This window comes from Paracoccidioides lutzii, assembly GCF_000150705.2.
Source record: "Paracoccidioides lutzii Pb01 unplaced genomic scaffold supercont2.13, whole genome shotgun sequence".
NCBI lineage: Eukaryota > Fungi > Ascomycota > Eurotiomycetes > Onygenales > Ajellomycetaceae > Paracoccidioides > Paracoccidioides lutzii.
The window spans coordinates 300,693-324,512 of NW_015440959.1; the positions used below are offsets into that span (position 1 = coordinate 300,693).

Below are 23,820 nucleotides of genomic sequence, written 5' to 3' on the forward strand. Positions count from 1 at the left end.
ACAGCAACTTGCTACGATGAACCCTACAGCCGCAGCTCACGTGCAACAGCAGCAGCAGCAGCAGCAGCAGCAGCAACAACAACAACAGCAGCAGCAGCATCAACAGCAGCAGCAGCAACAGCAGCAGCAACAGCAACAGCAGCAACATCGTCGCCAGATGTCAGACATGGCCGCCACGGCGGATGCCAATTTCTTCCCCAAGAGACAAAAGATCTTTACGCATACGAATCAGACACTTGTTAATCCCATGCAGACGAGCCGCATACCCTGAAGACCGCGTTTCCATACTTGTTCACGTTCCTCTTCATCGTATCATGTCTTCCTTATATCGATATTAATATTTGTCATCCCTTTTCAGAAGCCGAATAGCCTCACTTCTTTTACACGAAAAGAACTCTCTTTTATATATATATATATATGTATGTATGTATGTATATGTATATGTATACCATTGAAAACGACCCACCAAACAATTTTAAAAAAGGCTATCGCCCTGTTCGAGAAGCATTTTTATGTATATACACGCATAGACACGCACGCACATACGCACACACGCACGCACACACACACGTATGTATATATATACACGAGGATCTGCTTTGTCATTAATTGGTGTAACATAATCTTTCCCTCCACTTTCCGCCCGTCACGCCTCTCCTTCTCACCCTTCTCCGTGCTCCGCTCTGTATGAAGCAACATTACCACGATGATACGAAGAAATATTTGTGACAATTTCGAGTCGTCGATGACCTACAAAACCGTCCATTACACACCACACACACACCATATATATATATATATCGCATTACTGCTGAAAACCACACCACTCCTGTTTCCTGACTTCAAAAGTCCTTCTTTACCTCGTCTTCCAGGCGATTGCCTACAGGTCTTGAGCCATTTATTTTAATTTTTTATCCTTCTTTGCAGCAGACGACTTTCTTGGCGTTCATGAACGACTAATCATTTTTTTATTTCATTTTCATTTACTCCCATGTGCGGGAATCACAAATTTGACAAGTTAATTTGGATGACTGTACTTATGAGACGTATTTTTATCATTCCCATTATTCTTGACGTGATTACTTACCAATAGTCACGACTTATCGCACTCCAGTTTCTCTTTATTGTTTATGGTATTTGGGCACATTGAATAGGATGGGATTGAATGGGATAATTTCATGTCTGTGTATTCTGTGGAACTGTCCAATTTTTTTTACATTTCATTTTTACCTTTCATATATTCTTCACTCTTAATATTTCCATCACAAAAATTTTTCTTCTCTCCAGAATCATGCAGAATTGTGCTTTTGAAATATCTATAACAGGACATTAAATGATTTATTCAGAGAATGAGAATGAGGAGAAATAACAAAACATTGTAAATCATCATTCTCAACCAGCAATCAGCAAATACATATCAACTCTTGTTTTCTTTATGTTCAGTGAACCTATCAGCAACATCATTAGAAATGAATAGATGATGATCATGTTTCATTTAATGTCTTATACTGTTTCTCTTTTCTTTTCTTCTTCATATTCAACTTTTCTGTGTTTATATCATTTATGACAAATGTTTCCTTACTATCATCTTAACTGAAATGAGATTATTTGGTTTTTAACAAGCTAAAATCTGACACAAAATCTGAACAAATGATTTCATCTCTCTATCTATATACCTATCTACATTGGAACGCAGGTGTATAATTTGTTATTTTTATATTTTCAACTCACTTATGCCTGTTTAAATTTATATATTATGAGATTTCTCTTTTATCGTTATAGCACTTCTGTTTTTCTCTTTCTTTTCTTTTTCTCTTATTTAATGTTTTTGAAAAAAATATCTCATATACTTTCATCTATCTTTTTCCTTCTATTGTACGTGTACATATGTATATATATATATTTCATGTGCAGAATAAAGGTGGTAAGAAACAGAGGGCACACAAATTCATGTGTGAGAAAGCTACATCTCTAGCTCTTGTATACTCTATCAGAGCTTTTGTTTCAACTTAGCTTTCACTTTTTTGTTCTTTAACTCTGAAACTGTGCACTTTTTGAAATTTTTCATCTTATGTCTGCTTTTGCTCTCTTTTCTTTTATAACATTCTCAATTTTGTAAATAGCAAATTTTCAAATTGATTATCTTTTATCATAAGCTTATTACACTTTGAAATTCTTTTCATCTTCTTATTGAAAGATAAATACTTACATGTATCTTTTGATTTGCAAATATATAATAGTATATAAAATTTTAAAGTAATAAATATTATATCTTCTCAACAGTTTTTATTTTTACAAAGAGTTTAATATATTGATAAATATCTATAAATAATATCAATATTTTTAATTGCAAGTTAGTAAAGAGTTAATAAAGTTTATTAATATAAAGATCTCAATTAATATACTGATGAAATATTTACAGAATATAGTAGTTATTGAGAAAAATATTAATCATTAATAAAATTTACTTAAGATATTTTAAATTTCATTTCTGAAAAGTTTATAAACTTTAGCATAAACTTAAGCTTTAAAGTAATAAATAATGCAAAAATATTTTTTATAAAATCTTTTGTTAAAATATTTGCTTAATTTTACTCTGTATATAATAGTAGTTATAAGTTGAAATTTTTTAATATAAAGTATTTATATTAGTAATAACTATATTTTTATCTTTAATATATCTTTTATTTTAAATTTTTTTTATAATTAATTCAATTATATTTTTGAAACTATAACTCTTTATATTTTATAAATTTAATAAATTCTAATTTTATACTTTATATTTTTTGACAGTTTAAAATTGTAATTAAGTTAAAGATTAATAGTATATTAATCAGCAAACTCAATAATCAAGTTATAACAAATGTATATTTGTTTAACAGATAGCATTAAATGAAAATTTTACTTTTGAATTCAAAATTTTATAATAAATTAAAGCTTATATTTAAAAGATTCTCAAACTTTTAAACTTTTTTTTTAAAATTTTTTACTGCTTAATAAAATACTTTACATTAATTAACTTCAAAATATTTATTAATAAAATTATTTATTTATCAGGTTTTTCTTTAAGTTTATTTTCAAGATATCACTATTCATAATCATTATTAAGATGACTTCATTAAAATCATTATTTTTAAATATACTTTGTTATAAGAGTTTGTTAATATTTTTTTCAATTTAAAATTTATTAATTTTATAAAAAAGTTTTTTGCACTAAGATATAAATTTTAAAGCTCTCAACTAAGTTAAATATATAATTATGATTAATAATTATACTTTTTTTCTTTATTTTTACTGTTTCATAAACATTTATATTGACAATAAATAAGTTAAATATTTTTTTTTATTTATATTCAGTTAGTTAGTAGTAACTATTTATAAAATAACTATAGTTTAAACACCTTTTATTTTATGTAAAATTATTGAAAAAGGAATAAATAATTAATTAGAATATTTATATTATCTATAAATTATTTTAATTATATTATTTAAACTATTATAATAGTTTTTTCTCTTTTAACAAAAGATAAAATATTAATCTGTCTATAGTTATTATTTATGTAAAACTAATAAAGAATTTAAAATAAACTTTTAATAAAGTTTATAAAAAAGTATCAAAAAAGTTTTTATTAAATTCTTAATAAAAAATACGTCTAACAAAAAATATAATCAATAGTTTGAAAAAGTAATTTTAGATAATAGTAATTTATAAAAATGATATTATTAAATATAATATATATATTTAAAGCACTTAATAATTTGATAATTATAAAAGTTATAATAGTAACTAATTTACATTAGTTACTACAGTAGAATGAAATCTATTTTCTGATAATTAAATTTTAAAACAACTATTAAATAATATATAATGTGAGAAAATAGAAGCTGTGAGTTCAAATCTTATAATAAATATCTTAAATTTAATAAAACAATATTTTAAAGATATGTCATTGTGATGTTGAGGTTCTTTATACTAGCTCCTTGCTCTCGCACTGCTTATCACATTGCTTACTAAAGCACTTATCTTCATATTGCTTATCAAAGCACTAGAGAATCAGCATCATCTCAAAATTCAGCATTCAGAATCAGCACAGATCAGCACTTCTCAAAAATCAGTTCTTTAGTGTCAGCACTTTCTGAAGAATAGAATCAGCACTTCATGAAGATTCAGATCACTGCATTGCTAATTTCCCATTTCATGAAAGATTAGAGATGAAATCTATTGCTACTCATTCATATATATAAACACTCTGAATTCTCAAAGTTTCTTCAAGAGATTTAATGATTAGCTACTATTCAATTTCACATATATATTTCATTCATTACTATTCTCTTCTCTTCATAGTGCTCACAGCATCTATATATCTACTCTCCTACAATCTTAGTTATAGAGCTTCTCACACTTTCTTTTGATACTTAGTTCATTCATTTTAATATCTTCACAGTCATTTAACTTGATATCAAATGACTTTATTTAATATTTTTATATCATCAGTTAAAGCAGCTACGGACTGATCATATATAAATTATCACTATGTTTAAATTAGAAATCATATTATAATATAAAATTTTTCATTAATATTTATTAATTTTATATACTATGAAGTTTTAAATATAACTTTTTTTTATTATATGAATATATTTTCAATATTAAATTTTTTATACATGATTAAAATTATATATATATATTTATAAATATATTATAATTATTAATTACATATCAATATAAATAATATAAATAATAATAAAGTAATTTAATAATTTATTTATTATTATAAATTTTAATTTATAATATAATAAAATAAAAAATATTAATATTAAAAAATCAATATGTTATATTTATAAAAATAATAATAATAAAATAAAAATTTAAAATTATATTAAATTAAAATATTTTTTAATAATATTAAATAATTATTATATTATATAAATAAAATTTTATATATTTTTAATATATTATATTTTTATTATATTATTTTAAATTTTTTAATTTATTAATTTAATTTTAATAATTTTTTAATAATTATTATTAAAAAATTATTTTATTTTTATAAAGTATTTATTTATAAAAATAAATTATATTTTATAATTATTATTAAATAATAAATATTAATTATATAAATTAAATATATATTATAATTATTTATTATATTAATATATAAATTTATTATTTTTTATTATTTAATAATTTTATATTAAAAACTTTTTATAATTATTTAATATTATAATAAAAAAGATTAAATTATTGATTAAAGATGTATATTTAATAATAATAATAATAATAATAATAATAATATTTAATTTATTTATTATATAGAAATATATTCAATATATAAATATATGAAAAGAACATTTCAGTATCTGCAACATGAACTTGCAACTGAAAGTAACATGAGATGAATTAGATTAAATCTTTATAAACAATGAAAATTCCAGTAATTCTAACAAAAAAGTCACTGAGCATAAGAAGGAAATGAACCAGAAACTCAAAAAATTTGAACAAGGATCTCAATCTTACAACTTCTCAATCTAGTGTCCATGAAGCCCTGATTCTTGAATACATGTGCTAGGTTCAACATGGCAGGCAACAATAGTGGATGAATTGACTGAACCCCTGGGCACAGCAGCTTTTGAGCATTTTCTATAACTTGCTAGGGCTCACGGGCGGAAGTATAGGAAAGGTTTATACCACTGTATGCAGCGTGTTTTGGGTGGATTCGTGGATAGAAAAACAAGCTTCGAGATATCACACGGCAGTGTGATGGGGGTTTTGGACGCACACTGATTAGCCATTGCGCTGGGCGGCCGCCCCTGATGAGGCGTATATAGAAGAGCTAGCTCGCTCTTCCAATAACTACTTAACAACTACAGGAGATTGACTAATATCCTGCAGGTTAATCTTATCTTACCTATATTCACAATGTCACGTACGGCAGAGCGGGCAACGGGCCTCTAGGTGTACGCCCAACACGAACACATGATCTCGAGGTACTAGCTTTAGCCTCCGCAACCACTAGTCTAGAAAGGGAATAGATCCTGGCTCTGTGGTGTGGCTCTGTGTTTCTGCATTGGGACTAGTTACTCCGTACTCCATAAATGTAGGTAATGCCTTCAAGCGAGGAGCGTGTTCGGACAGGAGCCTGTCAACACAAATAAAACAGATAGCATCGTCAAAACTGCTTAGGAGTTGGATGAGTCTGTGGGCTGCAGCTGCACCAATCAAAATGACCGTATCACAGTGTCCTGGCCCACTACCTCTGTCGACAAGAATCTCATATCAGTCAGTACGGAGGGCGATAAACAATTCAGAGCATCAAGGATTGAGCCTCGTCCAATTGATATCAGCCGGAACACGACGAACTAATAGCTCAACACCAGAGGTGAATGGAAACAAACGTCCTTCCTTACAGGACAAAATTGTTCCGATTTTTCTCAAGAGAGCTCTGATCCCAGTTACTACGGGAGTGGTACAATGCATTGTCATTCTGTTCATTGGAGAGAGCAATTCCCATAAAAGACGTATATAGAGAGCCACAGAGCCGTCATCATCACTATCTAACCCCTCTGCAGCACCAACCAGGCAAATGTCAATAAGAAGTCCTGAACACCGATGAAGATATCAATCACTAGACTCTATGATCTCGCATCTATCGCCCTTGCACGGTCTTTTGTCTTTGATTGAAATACCTTATTTTATCAGAGCAATTAATAATAACTGCTTGTGTTTTTATAAAATTATTGAATTTATTATTTCTTTTCATATGATTTTTTATTATTTAATAAATAGAAAATTTAATTATTTTTTAATAATATTTTATTTTAAATTTTATATCTTTATCTAAAAAGTTAAAAAAGTTAAAAAATATTATTTTAATTTAATTTTTAAATATTTAACTATTATATTCTTTAATAATATATATATATATATATATATAACTATATTTAATTTTATATTTTATAATAATATATAATTATTTTTAACTCAATATTAGTTATTAATAATTAGTTTAATAATTTAAATTATAATTAATAATAATATTATTAATAATAAAAATAATTAAAATTAAATTAATATACTTTTAAATAATTAAATATTTAAATAAATTTATTTTAAATATTTACTTTTATAATTATTTTAAAAGTAAAAAATAATTTTATTAATTTTATTAATATTAAAATTTAAAAATTAACTTAAAAAATTAAAAAATTAAATTTTAATAAATAAATAAAACTTTAAAATAAAAAAAATAATTAATATATGAAATATAAGATAAAATTTAATTAAATTTTTTTACAAATTATAATTTTATTAAATTATATTTTAATAATTTATTAAATTTTTATTATTAATTAGAAATAAAATTTTAATTAATTCATATATTATAAAATTAATAATATATAAATTTGTTTTATATTATATATTTATTTAAATATTATTTTATTTTAAGTTAAAATTTTTTAAAATTATATATATTAGTAAATATTATAATTTTTACATTATAATTATAATAATTAATTAAAAATATATTTTTTAATATTAATATTTTTAATATTTTAAACACTATTTTTTTATACTACTATTATTATTTGAATAATAAATATTTATATTATTTGATAATAAGATAATTAATTTTTTTATATAAGATAATTATCCTACAGTATATAATATAATGAGAATAATTACTATATAAGTAATAAAATAATTATCTTTATAATTATTTTTATAAAAAATATTATCATTTTTTAATTAAATAGAATAATATTTAAATATATTTATAATAATAAAAATTAATAAAGATTTTAAAAAGTTAGTTATTTAATTTATTATTTAAAAAATAAATAATAAATATTTTAATATATAGTAAAAAAATTATAAATTTATTTAAAATAAACTAAAATTTAACTATATTATTAATTTAATTAATTAATATAACTTAATATATATAATTATAAAATTTTATCTTAATATTATATAATTTTAAGTAATTTTTTAATAGAGAAAGAATTTATATAATTATAATTTAATAAATAATAATTATAAAATTAAAATTTAATTATTTTATAAATTTAATTAAGAAATATAATTAAGCATATATAATTATAAGATTTTATTTTAAAATAATATAGTATTTAATAATTTCAATAATTTTAATTTAATAAATTAAAATTAAAAATAAAAAATAAATAAATAAATATTAAAAAAATATGATAAATATATAAAATATATAATATTTAATATAATATTTAAATTTAATAAATTATAATATAATTAAATAAATATTATAGTTTTTAACTATATATATTTAAAATAAATAATAATAATAATAATAATAATTTAATTTAAAATTTAAATTATACTTTTACAATATATTTATAAAATAATAATAAAAAAAATTAAAAAAATACTTTACAAATTAATTATATAAATTTATTTTTTAATATTAAATTAAAAATATAGTTTTTAATTAATTATTTAAAAAATAAAAAATATTTAAAAATAAGTTTTAAACTTTAATAAAATTTAATTTAAAAAATATATTATAAAAAAATATTAAATATTTAAATATTATTATATTTTTATATATTTTTTTTATTTTTTATTATTAATTAAATTCTATTTAATTATATAAATATTATAATTAATTATATATATTTTAAATAATAATAATAAATTATTTTAATAAAATATTTTATTATATATATATATTAAAATTTTATTTAATTTTTTTAAAAATACTTTTAAAAAGTTAATATAATTTTATTTAAAAATTTTTTAACTTTATTAATTTATTATTATAGTTTATAAGTATTTAAATATATTTTAAAAATTAAAAACTATGAAATATTAAATTAATTTTTTAAAAACTATTATATAAAGTTAAATATTAAACTTTTAAGTAATTTAAATAAAATAAATTATTATTAATTAATTAATATAAATACTTTAAAAATTTATTTATTTTTAATTTTATTTAATTATTAGATTTAAAACTAAATTTTTATCAATATAAAAAGTAAAAAATATAAAGTTTTATATTATAAAAAAATATCTTATCATATTTTTAATAAAAACAGAAAAGAGTAATTTTTATTTAATCAGACTCAGCATTTATTAAATAAATATTTTCTTTTCACTTTTAATCAATCAGTGTGAAGTTATATAATTATAAGCTTATCTGTAAAGAATAATTATTTAATCAATTGATCAAAGTGAAGTGTGAAATGTCATACAATCATGTTGCTTCACAAATAGAGATAATATCTTCATTTTTCAAAGTGATAGTTGGCAATTTTAATCTTTCCCTTTTCTATAAAGTTTCTTTTATTTTTATTGTGAATTGACAGCATTCTGACGTGTCAAAGCAGGCAGGCTGGTAAATTTGTTTATGTGTTTCAAACTGATAGTTGAAAACTAAATGCTAATACATCTTTATTTATCTCATTACCCTCAAAGCCAGGGTTAGGATTAGAGATAGTTAATAATAAAAGTCTTGAGAAAATATGATAGAGTCACTACTGTCAAGAGCATAAAGAATGTGTGAGATATGAAATATATATTAGTAGTTTTTAATTAATGGGAAGGATGTCATGATTTAGTTGTTAGTTGACTAAGCTTATCTCTCTGTTGCGAACTCTCATCAAGCACCAAACTTGAAAATCACAAAAATATGAAACCTTTGCAAAAGAGTCACAGGCCAGATCAGACCCCAGACAACAACATCACCAACAATGACAAATGCATCAGGGAAACTGAAGTGTGATTGTCTTTGTCAGGATCAAATGCAGTCATTCATTGACTGTTAAACATATATCATTCTCTCAATATCTATCTTGCGCTTGCAATTTTTCTCTGCATTTGTATTATCCATCTTTATTCGCAAAAAGGAGCTTTTGCGATTCACTCCCTAAGGTAGATCGCTGTTGAATGTTCAAGGACGGCGGGTAGCGATGGGTCCGAAGTCCAAAAGTGGCGGTGGGGGCTCTGCCAGACAGCAGAAGTCGCAAGCTGCAGAGGATGAGCGTGAAGAGGCGCTTCAGGCTGTTGTAGGTGACTCGGTTTTCTATGGTTATTATTATGATCATTATTATTTTGCTATAGCATGCGTTTGGTGCTCCAAGGGCAAAAGAGGCGCGCAAACTGCGTATCGCAACTTTGTTTTCGAGCTTTCATAGCTGACTTGTGTTTCTAGGTTTTGGCAGATACGTTTGAAACTCGCTTTGAGCCTTTTGCATTAGAGAAGCCTCGGGTATGCTTTGCTATGTCCATCCCCTTCTCTTGATCCTTGGGGATGTATGTGAAGGGTGGTGGGGAAGATCCCTAACTAGAGGCATAACTAATTGAGGTTTGAATTGCCTGTGTGAGGGTTTCTTTTAGTGTCTCTTACCGCTCGCAAACACCCCGATAATTGAGTACACAATGGAATTCCTGGCCAATGCTGGTGTTGAAGAAGTATTCCTCTACGGTGGTGCACACTCAGATCAGGTGGAGAGTTATATCAAGTAGGTTTAAAAAATAAAAAAGAAGCTCCCTTGTCAACCTCGCTTTAACATACTCTGTACCAGCACTAACTACGTGCTTCAAATTAGTGCTTCGAAATGGAAATCCCCCTGCTCCCCCTTCAAAAGCTTCATCTTCTTGAAATCAACCTCCACCTCCGTTGGCGACGTCATGCGTGATTTAGACAGCAAGCATTTGATCACCCGCGACTTCATCACCGTCAGCGGCGACGTGGTGAGCAATTACCCAATCGAAGAAGCACTTGCGAAACACCGTTCCCGGCGCCTAAAGGATAAAAATGCTATTATGACAATAGTCCTGCGGGAAACGAATATTTCGCACCGGTCGAACCCATCCGTGACTTCTGTTTTCTTCATCGACCCCTCCAAAGACCGGTGCTTGCATTACGAGGAAATGGAAAGCCGGCCACGAAGAGGCTCTCGTTCATCTTCTCACCACTCGCCGTCGAATTTACTCAGTATCGACCCGGATATGCTGAAGGAGTTTGCGGAACTTGATATCCGGAGCGACCTAGTTGATACCTATATTGACATCTGCACGCCGGAAGTTCTGGGCCTATGGTCAGATAGCTTTGATTATCAGACACCCCGAAAACAGTTTCTCTACGGCGTGCTTAAAGACTATGAGCTGAATGGGAAAACTATACACACCCATATTATTAAGAAGCATTATGCCGCTCGAGTTCGCAATCTTAAGACTTATGACTCTGTTACCAAGGATATTGTGTCCAGGTACACATATCCACTCTGCCCGGAGACAAACCTAGTACCGGATCACTCCTACAGCCTGAAACGGGGTAATATTTATCAAGAACAGGGTGTAATGTATGCGAAATCCTGCCTTATTGGAGGGAAATCTGTCATCGGCCAAGGCACTAGTCTTGCGGACCATACAATAGTTGAAAACACTGTTATTGGGCGACGATGCCGAATAGGCAAGAATGTTATTCTCGATGGCGCATATCTCTGGGACGACGTCACTGTTGGAGATGGGACGGAAATACGACACGCTATCATCGCCAATGGAGCTATCGTTGGGGATAAATGTATCATTGAAAATGGCGCATTACTCTCCTACGGAGTGAAAGTAGGAAATGGGATGACAGTCCGTGAGGGTACGAAAGTTACCCGAGCGGAGCGGGAACAGGGACCCATCCCCAGTGATCCTAAGGTTGTTGGGGAGGGTGGGGTAGGATACGAATTCTTCCACGAGCAGGATGAAGATGATGAAAGCGATAATGAGAGCGTTGCGTCTTCCGGATTACGTATGTTTTATTTCCCTCCCCGTTTTCTCTAAAACCCTCGAAGCATTCAAATGCGCTAACTCCCACAATCACAAGTTTACAACATGGCCTCCCTTGCCCTTTCCACCACATCAATATCTACCTTCTCCTCCGAAATATCTGAAGACGGCTACTCCCAGCACTCCAGAACAGGAAGCTTTGGCACTTCCTTCTCCGACGACGACGACCGCGTCCACTTCCACCATGACGCCGTAACGAGCATCTACGACGGTCTCCGCGACGGCTTAAGCGCTGACGTTGTCCAGCTCGAACTCGTCGGCCTACGTATGAGCGCCAATGCCTCAGAGCACCAGGTGCGCCGTGCCGTCGTCACGGCGTTCCTCAAACGGATCTTGCAGCTCATGGAAGCAGATGGGCCGACAGGCCAAGCCCAGTCGGCACTCAGGGCGAGTGAAGCGGTTAAGCAGGTTCTTAGCAAGTATAAGGATATTATCGAGCGGATTGTTTTTGATCGTGATGACCCCGAGGGAAAGAAGCCGGATCAGGTTGATTTGCTATTGTTGATTCAGCAGGAGCTTGTGGATAAGGGGAAGGGGGAGACGGTTTTGTTGTTTATGGCGAAGGAGCTTTATGATTTGGAGGCGGTGGAGGAAGAGGCGTTTGTGCAATGGTGGGCGGATGAGAGGGGTGTGGCCAGTGACGGGTTGAAGAGTGTTAGGAGGCAGACAGAGCCGTTCATTGAGTGGTTGGCTAGTGCGGATAGTGAGGAGGATGAGAGTGATGAGAGTGATGAGTAAGGTGTTAGCTTTTCTCGGCTTGTTATTTTCTTGGTTAGGGGCGGGAGTGGTACATATGTCATAACATACATGACATGTAGACGTGTGAAGAGGCTTATGCTGACATGACGATTCTCATAGTTATGATATGACATTGTGGATGGGGGTAACGGTATCAAAGAAAACCAACAGTTGATAATTGATCAAAGAGAGTGAGATATAAAAAAGCGCAAATCCATCCACCCATCAGATCTCCTTAGTTCCTTTCGCATTGCACCGTACAAAAACATCCTGTACACCGAGATCCATCTTACACCTTCAACTCAACAACAATCAAAGGGAAATTGAGAACTGCGTTCCATACATCCATCACATAGAGTGTAGATCATCCAACTAGTCTGTCCCGTGCACAAAAGCCCATGCAAAAGAATAGACTGACATCCTAGCACTCGATCGAATCCAATTCGCTCCACAACGAATCCCCACCAAACATCCATTCTCCTGCACAAACTACACCTCTAAATGAATATTCGCCATAGACCCAGTAACCCCATCAACAGCCCGATTTATCGCCCCTATTCCCATTCCCAACCCTTTGCCCACGCCCTTTACGGCCACATCACCAACCGCGTTTTTCTTCTCCCCTCCCCCCCTGGGTTTCGGTCGAACCTGCACCAGCGCGCCAACCCTACACTCCCCACACCGGCTCTTCTTCACATCAATACTCCTCGAATGTCTCCCATACTCAAACCCACACTCCACACAACACCACAAATACTTATAGTGAATAACATAGGAATGTTTCGTCGTGATACGGATGCGCACCTTACCATTCCCACCAGCTCCCCAGCCATAAACGGGATGCTCACTCAGCGCTTTCTCGCACTTAGCGGCCCACTGCTTAAAACTGGCTCCGTGTGGATTGTTGCGCACGTTGGAGATGATGAAGTTGGCTAGGTGGCAGTACTCGTGGGCAAGAGTGTTCAGGAGGCGGTCTTCGCTGTCGATAATTTTGGAGGCGAGTTCGATGGTGGCGTGGTGGCGGATGGGGGCGAGAAGGGAGGGGGTGGGAGGGATTTTGTCGGCGTTATTTGAAAATGTAGCGGTGTAAGCGTTAGGTGCTGCTTTGCTGCTGCCACTGGGAGGAGCATTGGGAGCATTGTCTCCGTGTCCGGAAGCTGACAGCCATGAAGCCGTCGCTTGATGCGTGGACTGGGCAGGTAACCTGTCCCGTTTGAGCATTTCACGTTTCCAATTCGCCCTTCCGGCTGTGGTATTGAGTTTCTTGCTCCACACAATCTTCACCCCACCAGCAGCCGCGGCAAGTTTCTGAATTTCACCACCCGTAACACAATCATCGAGTGCTTTGAGAAACTCCTCCGCCATGGTTTCCTTCTTTTGATCGAATTCTTTCTTCTTAGCAGCAAGTAGCCGCTGTGCAGCAGCTGTTGCTGCGACTGAGATTTTCTTCACCGGGGAACCTTTGATAGGACTCTTTGGAGGAGATGAAGCTGGTGAACTTGACCCGCTGCTCCTGCCTGCCATTCCCTGATCACCATCGTAATCTTCGTCATCCGAGAAAGGCTGGTATTTTCGCAAACCTGTGCGAGGTGTCTTCGTTTTTCGTGGGGAGTACTGGTCGTTCCACGAGTTGATGATATCTTGGCTCCAAAAAGCGTCTATGCTGGGTCGATGGGGGGTTGGTGGGATGCGATTTTTGGTTTTGGAAGGAGATTGGAGGCGAGGCTTTGAAGGGCTGGATGGAGGAGTTATGAAGTTCGCTCCACTCTGGACTTTTTCTGGGTCTTTTGGATTGTTGAAGGGCGATCGAGAGTTAGGCGGAGAGCTATACGCATTCATGTATCTAATTAGCTGCTGGTGGTTTCGAGAAAATAGGGGTTTGGGGGGATAAAGTATCTTACGCTTCCATATTGTCTCTAGGAGCTTTGGGATCAATATCCCTGCGCTTCTTCGGTAAGTTTGACTTTGTAGGAGACACTGGAGGGGGCTTCATATCGAAGCTTTTTGGAGCAGATAGAATTCCTGATTCCTCATTAGCATCGCCATCCTCTCCCTTCCTGCTGTTCTCAAACAAAGGGGGTGATGGTTGTGGTTTGTTAGATTCATCCAACACACCCCCATCCCCAGCCACATTTGCATTCACTGTAGCTATACTGCAGTCACAAGCAGTAGTGTTGTAATTGGTGTTATTTCCACCAGCCCCTGTGTCTTTTATTGTTGTGGATGTGGGCCTTGTTCCCCTAAAAAGCTTCCTGGGAGACATGCGGCGTTTGTTGGACACTTCTTCCTCATCCTCTTCATCACTATCCTCCTGACACGAAGACTCCTCAAAGTAACTGATATCCTCATCATCCCCAACAATAAAATCAATCAGGGAGTCAAATTCGTCATCTCTTTCATCCTCGTTTTCTTCTTCCTCATTCCCATCTTCTTCACTCTCCGACCCAACCCTCTCAGCCTCTCTCCACGCATGCTTTCCCCTAACCTCCCCACCCTTTACCCCCGTCACGCCCCTCTCCCCAGTCCCCCGTACATCCCCTTTCCTCACCTCCATCTCTTTCCCCCCCTTCCTCCCAACCCCATGTTTATATTCCTCCCATTCCCCCGGCGACGGCGCATTCTCCACATCCCCCCAGCCCCTCCCAGCCGTCAGCCCATCATACCTATGAGTCGCTGCCGGAAACGGCATGAGAAGCGAATTGGCACGGCTGTGTCCCAATTGTCGTCGTTGACGCATTCTTGGTGTTTGTGTGGGAGCACGGGGGGAGCTGTCATCATCGTCGTCTTTGTCTTCATCTTCATCGCGTTGTGATTTTGAGTTGGAGTTGGCAGTGGCAGTGGCATTAGTATTGGCATTGGCATTGGCATTGGCATTGGTATGCGCCCCAGGAAGGCTCCGCATTGTGCCCAATGGCCTTAATGTCCGTCCGCTGGCTGTACTTGAGCTCGTGGTGGTATTTTTCCGCCTCCTCGTCGCCAGAGTCTTCTGGGTCTTCGTGTGGGTGTCAGCGTCGGAATCTTCCCGGATCTCCAAGACCGTTGGCGGTACGCGATTGAGTCGAGCCATTTCGTGCGTGCTGTGGATGCAAAGTATAAGTACACAAATTGCCTTTTCCAGCAGGTTTTTGTAACCTGGACTGTACTGTACGGATTTCGACAAGTGGAGATGTCTGGAACAAAATAAAGCGACGCTATTTGGTTCGCGAGCTCCTGATGGGTGGATAGATAGATGGTTGATAGATGGTTAGTGCAGAACGTTTTTGCATCTGTGTCGTAGGAATTTGTCTCTGACTTACCAAGAGCTCTCGTGTAATACAAATAAACAAAATCTACCTCCTCCTCTCTTCCCGTTATTCCTCGTCGAATTCTTATATCTTCATCATTGTCTCTCTTCCGTGCTTGTGGCCCATAGAGCGTTGCATGGTTTGAGACGGGGGATATTGTTTGACCCTGGTTGACCGGGTAACTAGTTGACTAACCAACCAACCCACTTAACTTTTATTTAAACCTCCCTCCCACCAGCAAACTCTTTGACGTCACTCGTGCGTAGAGAAGCACTGGTTTAACTATATGCTTAAGTTAACTAATGCTGTTTGTTACTAACTAGTTAGTTACTTTATACACATTTTCATTATATAAGAAACCTGGATGATTCGCATGTGTTCTACAGAGAATAAATATCATATGAATTTCAAGAAACATTCTCCCTTCTACCTGAGTTGTGCGGTGGTTACTTCGTAAACACCTTCAGCCGCTCTATGACCGACTGACATATTTCCAAGGGAATCAAATCAACAGTATCCATGGGAAAAGAAGCTAGGATATATTTGCGAACCATAACCCTTACCTGTGAAATGCCTATGCTATATATATGTCAGTCAATTCAACCATCCCAATTTCCTACCGCATCAGTATGGAGTAGACTCTTTGCTTCTGCCTGCTTTCTCCTATCTCATCCATACACCTCCAACCACAGCGCAACGTAAACGAACCGCAAGAACGATTAAAATAGAGTAAATAATATAGAGTAAAAAGTGAAAGATAACAACAGACCTGCATTACCTATGCAAAAAAAAACTAATTATCCAACTCTGAAAGAGAAAGGAAAAAAAGGAAGAAAAAAGTGAAAGAGAAAAAAAAAAGAGAAGCAACCTAAAAAAGAATAATTATTCTGAAAACAAAGGTTCACCTCAACGCATTCGAGGACACAATCACATCCCCTCCATCTCACCTATATAAATACCTCAACTCCCGAAAATACAAAAACAAGACTAAAACGAAAGAGAAACAGAAACACCATCTCTCTTACAACAACAAAATACTCATCCCAGCAATAACCCCCGCCACAACCCCGGCGCCAACCCTAACCATTCCAAAATCTACCGCTGGCACAGCCCCAACACTGGCAGCCCCCTTCGACGTCCCTGCCGGCCCGCCCGGTCCAGACGTAACAGTCCCTTTCCCATTCGCACCAGCCTGCTTCATTAAATCCCCACAAGTCCCAGTCGCCTGAGTGGGCTTCTGTCTCTGAGCAGCTCCCTTAAAGTCACACGCGCTATCACCGTTCCCAGCCTTTACCTGCTGCTGGTAATAAGAGTCGAAGGCAAAGGAGAGCTTTTCGCGCGGGTTACACATGCTGTAGGCACCATAGACGCCATTTTCGGGTTCGATGGAGATACCGTCGCAGACGCCCTTGCCTAGACCGCAGACTGTGTTGAATTTATCGCCCAGTTCTTCCGTATCGATAGAGTCTTTAGCAATGCATGAGAGAGACTTGACCATGCAGCCACATAGATATTTGTTTGGGGTTGGGGGGAGGGAGCGGTTAGCTTTCCATGAGGAGCCAATGGCAGGGCAGGTTCGGAGTTCAGTGTTTTCAACCTTGTAGTCGTTCATGTTGACGCCTTTGGGGTTGACTTTGGACATTTGGTCCTTAAGATTCTTGAAGTCGGTGCGGCCTTTGGCGGTGTTGCCGCTGATATCGACCAGACCTATTTCTTTCGTTAATTTTGCTGACCACGACGAAGAATATGGGGTTACCAGAGGAAAAAGGGCATACCGTAGTTGTTATCCTCCTGGAAATACATGTAGACGATACCTCCGCTGACAACGGGAGTCATCTGGGGGCCATAGAGAGCAGCAACCTCAGTGAACTTGCGTGGGCGAACGACGTTGCAACCATACTCAGCAAAGAAGACGGGGACAGAGTAGCTTGAGAACTCCTTCACGACGACATCGTATCCGGACTCCTTGAAGCTAGAGTCACCACACCACGAATAGATATTGTAACCCCAGAAGTCAATAGACTCAGCACGGTTATTGCAGTTGAAGTAATTAGACATATCCTGACGGATATCAGCGTCGTCGTTGGTAGCATAGCCGACACCAATTTCACGATAGCCCTTCTTCTTGATATAGGCCTTTGAGTCGCGAACGGCAGCCTTGACGAATGCACTGGCTTGGGTGTTGGTCTTGTTGTTGGAAACTTCGTTCCCGGCGAAGAAGCCCAGGACGTTTGAGTAAGGGGCAAGGGTATCGATGACGGCTGTGTAGCGGGCATAGAGATCGTCGTCCCATTTTGGGTCGTCACGGTTGATGGAGAGGTTTGGCTCTGACAGATCTGCAACGACGTAAATGCCAGCTTTTTGGAGGAGATCCATGCACACTTTGTGATCTTCCTTGGGGTTAATGGCGTACACCCTGATGGTGTTTGTCCTGAGTTCTTGGAGGAGGGGAACATCACGTTTGCAAGCCTCAGCGTTGGCCAGGGGGTCCTTGTAGCCGTTTTCGCTGGTGGTACCATTGCTGGAAATTTCCTCTGTATGAGAGAAGATGTCAGTGGTGGTCCTCTTGGGGAAACCTTTAACTATTAAGTAATTTGTGGGTTGAAGCTCACGTTGGTATGCAACACCGCGCATGAAACTGGCAAATGGTTCAGTCAGCAAAGTCACGTCCACACACACAGACACACACACACACACACACACACACACACACACACATATATATATATATATATAGTAATATATATACATACCCCCGGAATGAATAACTCACAATTCGGTGCCATTGGTTTTGTAGAAGAATTTGGAACCCTAGAGTCATAGGAGGCCCTCTGTTAGACAATACAAGGCACCAAACGTGTGCTGACAGGTAGATAAACTATCTAAATACCTTGATGACAATAGGATCCAGGTCAGCCGCGAACGCAGTGCCCGCGAGAGCCGCGCCCGCCAGGACAGAGGCGAACTTCATAGTTGCAATTAAAGGTCAGGAACCAGCCGAATAGCAATTGCAATTGATAGAAGCAGCTGCAGAAACTGTATGTTATACATGCAGCGAAGCTTTTAATCAAGGAAAAGACAACGGAGACAGGTGAAGGAGAGAGGTTGGAGAGGTTGGAGAGGTTAGAGTAGGTTTAGAATTAAAAGTAGAGCAGGACAGTCGGATGTAGTTTACATAAACAAGAGCGAAGTGGAAGGGAGTCGATGAGGGAGTCGATGAGGGAGTCGAGGAAGTTGCACCTGAGATGACTATAAAAAAAAAAAAAAAATAATAATAGCTATTGAAAATTAAAAGGGGAAGGAGGGAAGATGAGATCTGATATCCAGAGAGAACGCAAAAAGGGGAAAGAGACAACAACCTTGGGGAGGAGCCCTTGGAACGAGAGACTGAGGAAGAGAAGGAGCGATAGATAATAGAGAATAGGGAAACAGAGAAGGAAGGAACGAGAGACTCGGTGAAGATGAAGAAAAAAGTCGAAAGAATAAAGTTAAGAAAAAGAACGCATCAACAACAACCTTCTCATCGTTGTGCACAAATGACCCGGGAGTTGATGCCAACGGCGCTGGCCACACTGGCGGCAAGAACCCAGGGAAAGGGGACGGACGGGGCCCCTTAGTCAGCAAAGGAACCCCCCTGTGGCTAAAACTAGAGGGGAGGATGATATGATGATCTGTGTGTGCATCGCTGCAGCCGGGCGAATGACACGCCCGCCGTTGAACATGGGTTTGTTGGTTGTACGTATGCCTCTGCGAACCATCATCGTCCAATGGAAAATCCCAATAATCCAGTACTTGAGACACTCAAGGCAAAAAGGGGGGTTTGAGCATTGCTCTCCTATGGTTTGCTAAAGAAGTAACTAACTAGTTAGTTAGTTAGCCTTCTTGGTAGTTATCTCCTCTACATAAAATGATAATGATAATAATCCATTGGAATCCGCCGCTCCCTTACCGAAACAACCCGCCTCCCAACAACTGAAATATCATTCATATAATGTCAACCCCGAGTCCCTGACTGGCCAGAACGAACCGCTTCTTGCCATCAGCCACCTGAGGTAAATTTCATCCCCCCTCATAAGCCCGTCGATCTGATCTACGCTTTCTCGCAGCAACCAGCAAGCACAGCAGCTACCATCCCGCGGCCTGCAGTGTATAACTTTTCCGGATGGATCTCTGTTCTTGCCACTGCTAAAAAGTTATTCAGCTGTTGGCGAGGTTCGATCCTCTTGTTCTGCTTGCCACTGACCACACCGGTGATGATTGGGAGAAGTTGTGGGTTTAAAAAAAAATTGAGCGCCAGAGTGCACTGCCACTGCCACGGCCGAAGCGGGAATGGTCTAGAGGAATGGAGAGACATTTGTTAAAGATTTATTATTTATGTATCCTTCAGGGAAAAGGGGGATGTATTTCTTTGTCTGCAGAAGCATCTGAACAAGTACCACCCTTATTTTCTCCGTGGTGGTTTGCTGGGTATATGCCTCAGTCTATTTACAGTTTACCTGTTGAGGGAATTCTGGGATTCTGGTAAGTTTACAGAGTATGACGTAGGTTACGGGATGCTCCGGGATGTTCCATGTTTTCTATCAAATGTTAATTCTGGATAAAGTACGGAGTAAAATTTCCCAAAGGTTGTTCCCGAATGTATATCGAGAAGAAGCTTTTTGTCAGCATTATATCTCTCCTACTATCCGTATGCCCCCCATATAAACTGGACAGACAGATATGCATATGTCACACCCATTTCATTCCATATGGAAAGTTGGAACTGATATTGTGGATATCAAGTATTGCATGTGCTTCAATTTCCCCTCATGCCTGATGTGACATTAATAGAAATAACTAAGCCTTTTCGAGTCCAACTTTCAGGTTTCAAAAGAGCGCTCACAGTCATCCGACGCCAGTTCTACAAGCATCAAGACAAGCTTTTCCCCTTGTATCCTCTCGTATCTTTTTTTCCCTTTCTTTTCTTCCGCAATTGACTTGAGGTAGTGATAATATATGACCTATATACCATTCATATACATTTCTCCCCTGAAATGCTCCCGCCTAAAGAATCTCTGACTGTGGACTGTGACATGCTAATTTATCTCATGATATCTCAACCGTATCTCATCCTTATGCCGATGGAAAAATTCCCATAGAAATGCTACTCATATATACATTTTCATATGTTCATATTCTATAACGTTCTTCTTAAGATAAAATATACACCTTACCTTCATCATGCTCTTATTACATATGTTGCATACCTCCTGTGCACAAATAGTTATGTTACTTTTATTAATCAAACGCCCCTTACTCATTGTGTATAAAGTAGCCGAGACCTACCTAAATATATGGGGGATGACACGTGACTATGGTGGACGTGGTATTCACTGATACTTTAGCTGTCACTGTCGCATCCATCATTATATTTTAACTACCTTACCTTGTTCAACCTGTAAGCGCAAAACCCGTCCGCCAGTTTCTCCTGTTGGTCAGAAATCTAAAACAGGATCATCATCATTCAATATTACCCCCGACCGGGACAAAGCAGGATTAGGAACAAGGGCTCTATATCTCTGGGACTGGGGATGAGTGATACCGATCATCCCAAGTCCTTTTATTTCGGAAGTTCCTTGAATGTATCCCGGAATATTATTCTTTCCTACCAACCCCGTTCAGATGAGGAATAATATGTTACATGACGGGTTGGAGGGGCGGAGAGGCGGACAGTTGAACGTGATTTTAAAGTTGTGCGGTAAAAACCTTCGGTGAGGTTTATGCGATCATGACGCCCTCCCATTAAAACTACATACACATCCTATATGCGCTTGATGGCAATGCTTTATCATATTTTCAGGTCCTTACCCTTAACTAATCCAATCCTAACCTCTGATCCTGACCTAATATATCCATAACCTACCCTAACCCTGGTGCTAAAGGCATTGAGGCTGATTAGAGATTTAGAGATGTGCAAAGTGACGTTCTCTTAAAACTTAGCTAAGAGAGTTCTAAAACCGAAAAAAATAGAGAGTTATCGTGATTAGAATAGCCGTATTGTTCACTAATACTGAGCACTTAAGCTGCGTTTATTTTATATAGTTAAATGAGTGGGCCGCCAAGTTCAACTGGAACCCTGGGGCGGAGGCGTATGTACTCCGTATTGTAATTATACTAAGATGACTGGGGGTAATTCAAGCGGAACGTATTTCACCATATGCTCGGCCACTTTGTACCATCACACTAATTTAGTATGAGAGACTACCCTCTAAGTCAAACACAACAAGGTAATTTCCCATAGCAAATTAGTATCGTGGTTACACAGTGGCTGAGTTGGTGGTATGACTGAGCAGGTGATAAAATACATCAACTAACAACGTTAGTTAATGACATAATGTTATGACTGAGAGATAACTAGTTAACTAGTTAACTAGTTAACTAATGTAATTAAGTTAGTATAATTATTGATTGATATCGGAGAAGTCTCGATCACTCCGTCGATATATCTGAGATATCTCTTCTTCGGTATAACATACCGCTTTCTTCGGGAATGCAGAACCGGACACAACATAACAAAATATAAATTTCCTTCCGCCTTTCTGTCCAATTCAAGTTTATCAGCAACGATCCAAGATACAGCACACTCAAATACAATTATCCCGCGATCTTCAGTCTCATCCCACCACAGTCCCAGCCCCACGAGTAGAATGAACAGGCGGGGACTCCGCTGCATCGCCTCAATGCAGGTACTCTACAGATGTTCTGGAAGGACCACTCAGCGCCATCCACATTGCCCTGCGCTTTAGTATTGCTTTTTCTTCTTCTTTTTCTTTCTTTATTTTTGAGTTGCTACGTCAGAACTCAGGCGTTAGGCATCCGCAGGGCGTCTGCTTGCGGATCTAGAACGGGAGAACATCTGACTGGGAGGCCGCCTTGAGTAGTTCAGAAGAGACAAGTGAAAACGTTGGGATACGTTGCGACTTGCCTTGCGTGAATATACATGTCTTCAATAATAATATATTGATGGAAGCTAAAATATTTTCATCTCGCTTTAATTTTTGTCTCTTGTTCCGGGCATCCGAGAGCTTTTGGGGTAAAATCTGGGGTTACAGGAGAGAGTGCTGTCCAGCATTGATATCAGAACGATCCAACGGATGTGCTCAAGCGTTAAAATGAATCGGCTCAGGTTTTGCGATACCTAGGAACCGTTGGCTGGGATGTCCTTGACACCATGGCATATATCCTAGATATGCAGATGGTGCTTACCCCTTTTTCTTTGATTCTGTCCCTTTTTTTATTTTTTATTTTTTATTTTATATATATATATATATATTTATATTTTTTCTTTTGGGCAATTGAGCTGCTGGTTGCAGATGCAATGCTTGAATACAAAGAACATCTTATTAAATTGAATTTGAAGCCAAGTGAATCGTATTTCTTGTTTAAGCTAAGTAAATTCTTACCCTCCAAAATATTACACAGTGTTGATATCCATGGAAGTACGTCAGCCGAATTGTCGACGAAAGAACCAAGGTGGCGAAGTATTTATTGTAAGCTATCTTGTAATTTAACAGCTTACATGGAGGTTAATGTCTGATGCAGCTGTGTCAGTGAAATGTTAGGATTTGAATGCCCAGGTTCCTACTGTTCAACTGAAACAAGAACATTAAAATTATTCTTTCTTCGCCTCTCACTATGTATTAGTTCAAAGTTCAAGGGTTTGGAGTCTTAAGGACATAATAATAAGATTTGACGGGAAGTATAAAATTCCGTAAAGCATTGGGCAACAGGAGGCCGAGGGGTCTGGGGTATTTTAAATTTGGTCTTCGATTTCTGATACCATTTAAGCCCGTTAACAGTTGCCTGAATCGGCTGCAAATTATAAATTATTGATTCAGGAACAAGAAAACTTCGCATATGATTGTCGAGGGGGGCCCAAAAAATGGAAAAGAAAAAAAAAAAAGAGAAGCCAAGATTAGGTACCTCTCTTGACATTTG

The 23,820-nt window shown here is 36.1% G+C and overlaps 4 protein-coding genes across 4 annotated transcripts in view; 2 read left to right on the forward strand and 2 right to left on the reverse strand.

Moving 5' to 3' along the window:
• Positions 1-271, forward strand: part of PAAG_05064 (transcription factor prr1) — a gene marked incomplete at both ends in the record, with an annotated part of 2,165 nt that extends 1,894 nt beyond the window's left edge. The window contains one exon of the mRNA XM_015845460.1: positions 30-271. Within this exon, the coding sequence (XP_015699686.1) occupies positions 30-271 (242 nt within the window). The remainder of the gene's footprint in view (positions 1-29) is intronic.
• A 9,677-nt stretch (positions 272-9,948) lies between these two features.
• Positions 9,949-12,559, forward strand: PAAG_05066 (translation initiation factor eIF-2B epsilon subunit; the record flags this gene model as incomplete). Its single annotated transcript, XM_002792884.2, has 5 exons — positions 9,949-10,044; positions 10,191-10,247; positions 10,376-10,500; positions 10,588-11,783; positions 11,859-12,559. The coding sequence occupies 5 exons, from the start codon at positions 9,949-9,951 to the stop codon at positions 12,557-12,559; spliced, it is 2,175 nt and encodes a 724-aa protein (XP_002792930.1).
• Positions 12,560-13,048: 489 nt separating this feature from the next.
• PAAG_05067 (hypothetical protein) lies at positions 13,049-15,626 on the reverse strand (the record flags this gene model as incomplete). Its single annotated transcript, XM_015845461.1, has 2 exons — positions 13,049-14,384; positions 14,461-15,626. 2 exons carry the CDS (start codon positions 15,624-15,626, stop codon positions 13,049-13,051), a joined length of 2,502 nt encoding a protein of 833 aa, XP_015699687.1.
• A 1,238-nt stretch (positions 15,627-16,864) lies between these two features.
• PAAG_05068 (1,3-beta-glucanosyltransferase gel4) lies at positions 16,865-18,814 on the reverse strand (the record flags this gene model as incomplete). Its single annotated transcript, XM_002792886.2, has 5 exons — positions 16,865-17,550; positions 17,619-18,377; positions 18,456-18,481; positions 18,617-18,654; positions 18,734-18,814. The coding sequence occupies 5 exons, from the start codon at positions 18,812-18,814 to the stop codon at positions 16,865-16,867; spliced, it is 1,590 nt and encodes a 529-aa protein (XP_002792932.1).
• Positions 18,815-23,820: the final 5,006 nt, after the last annotated feature.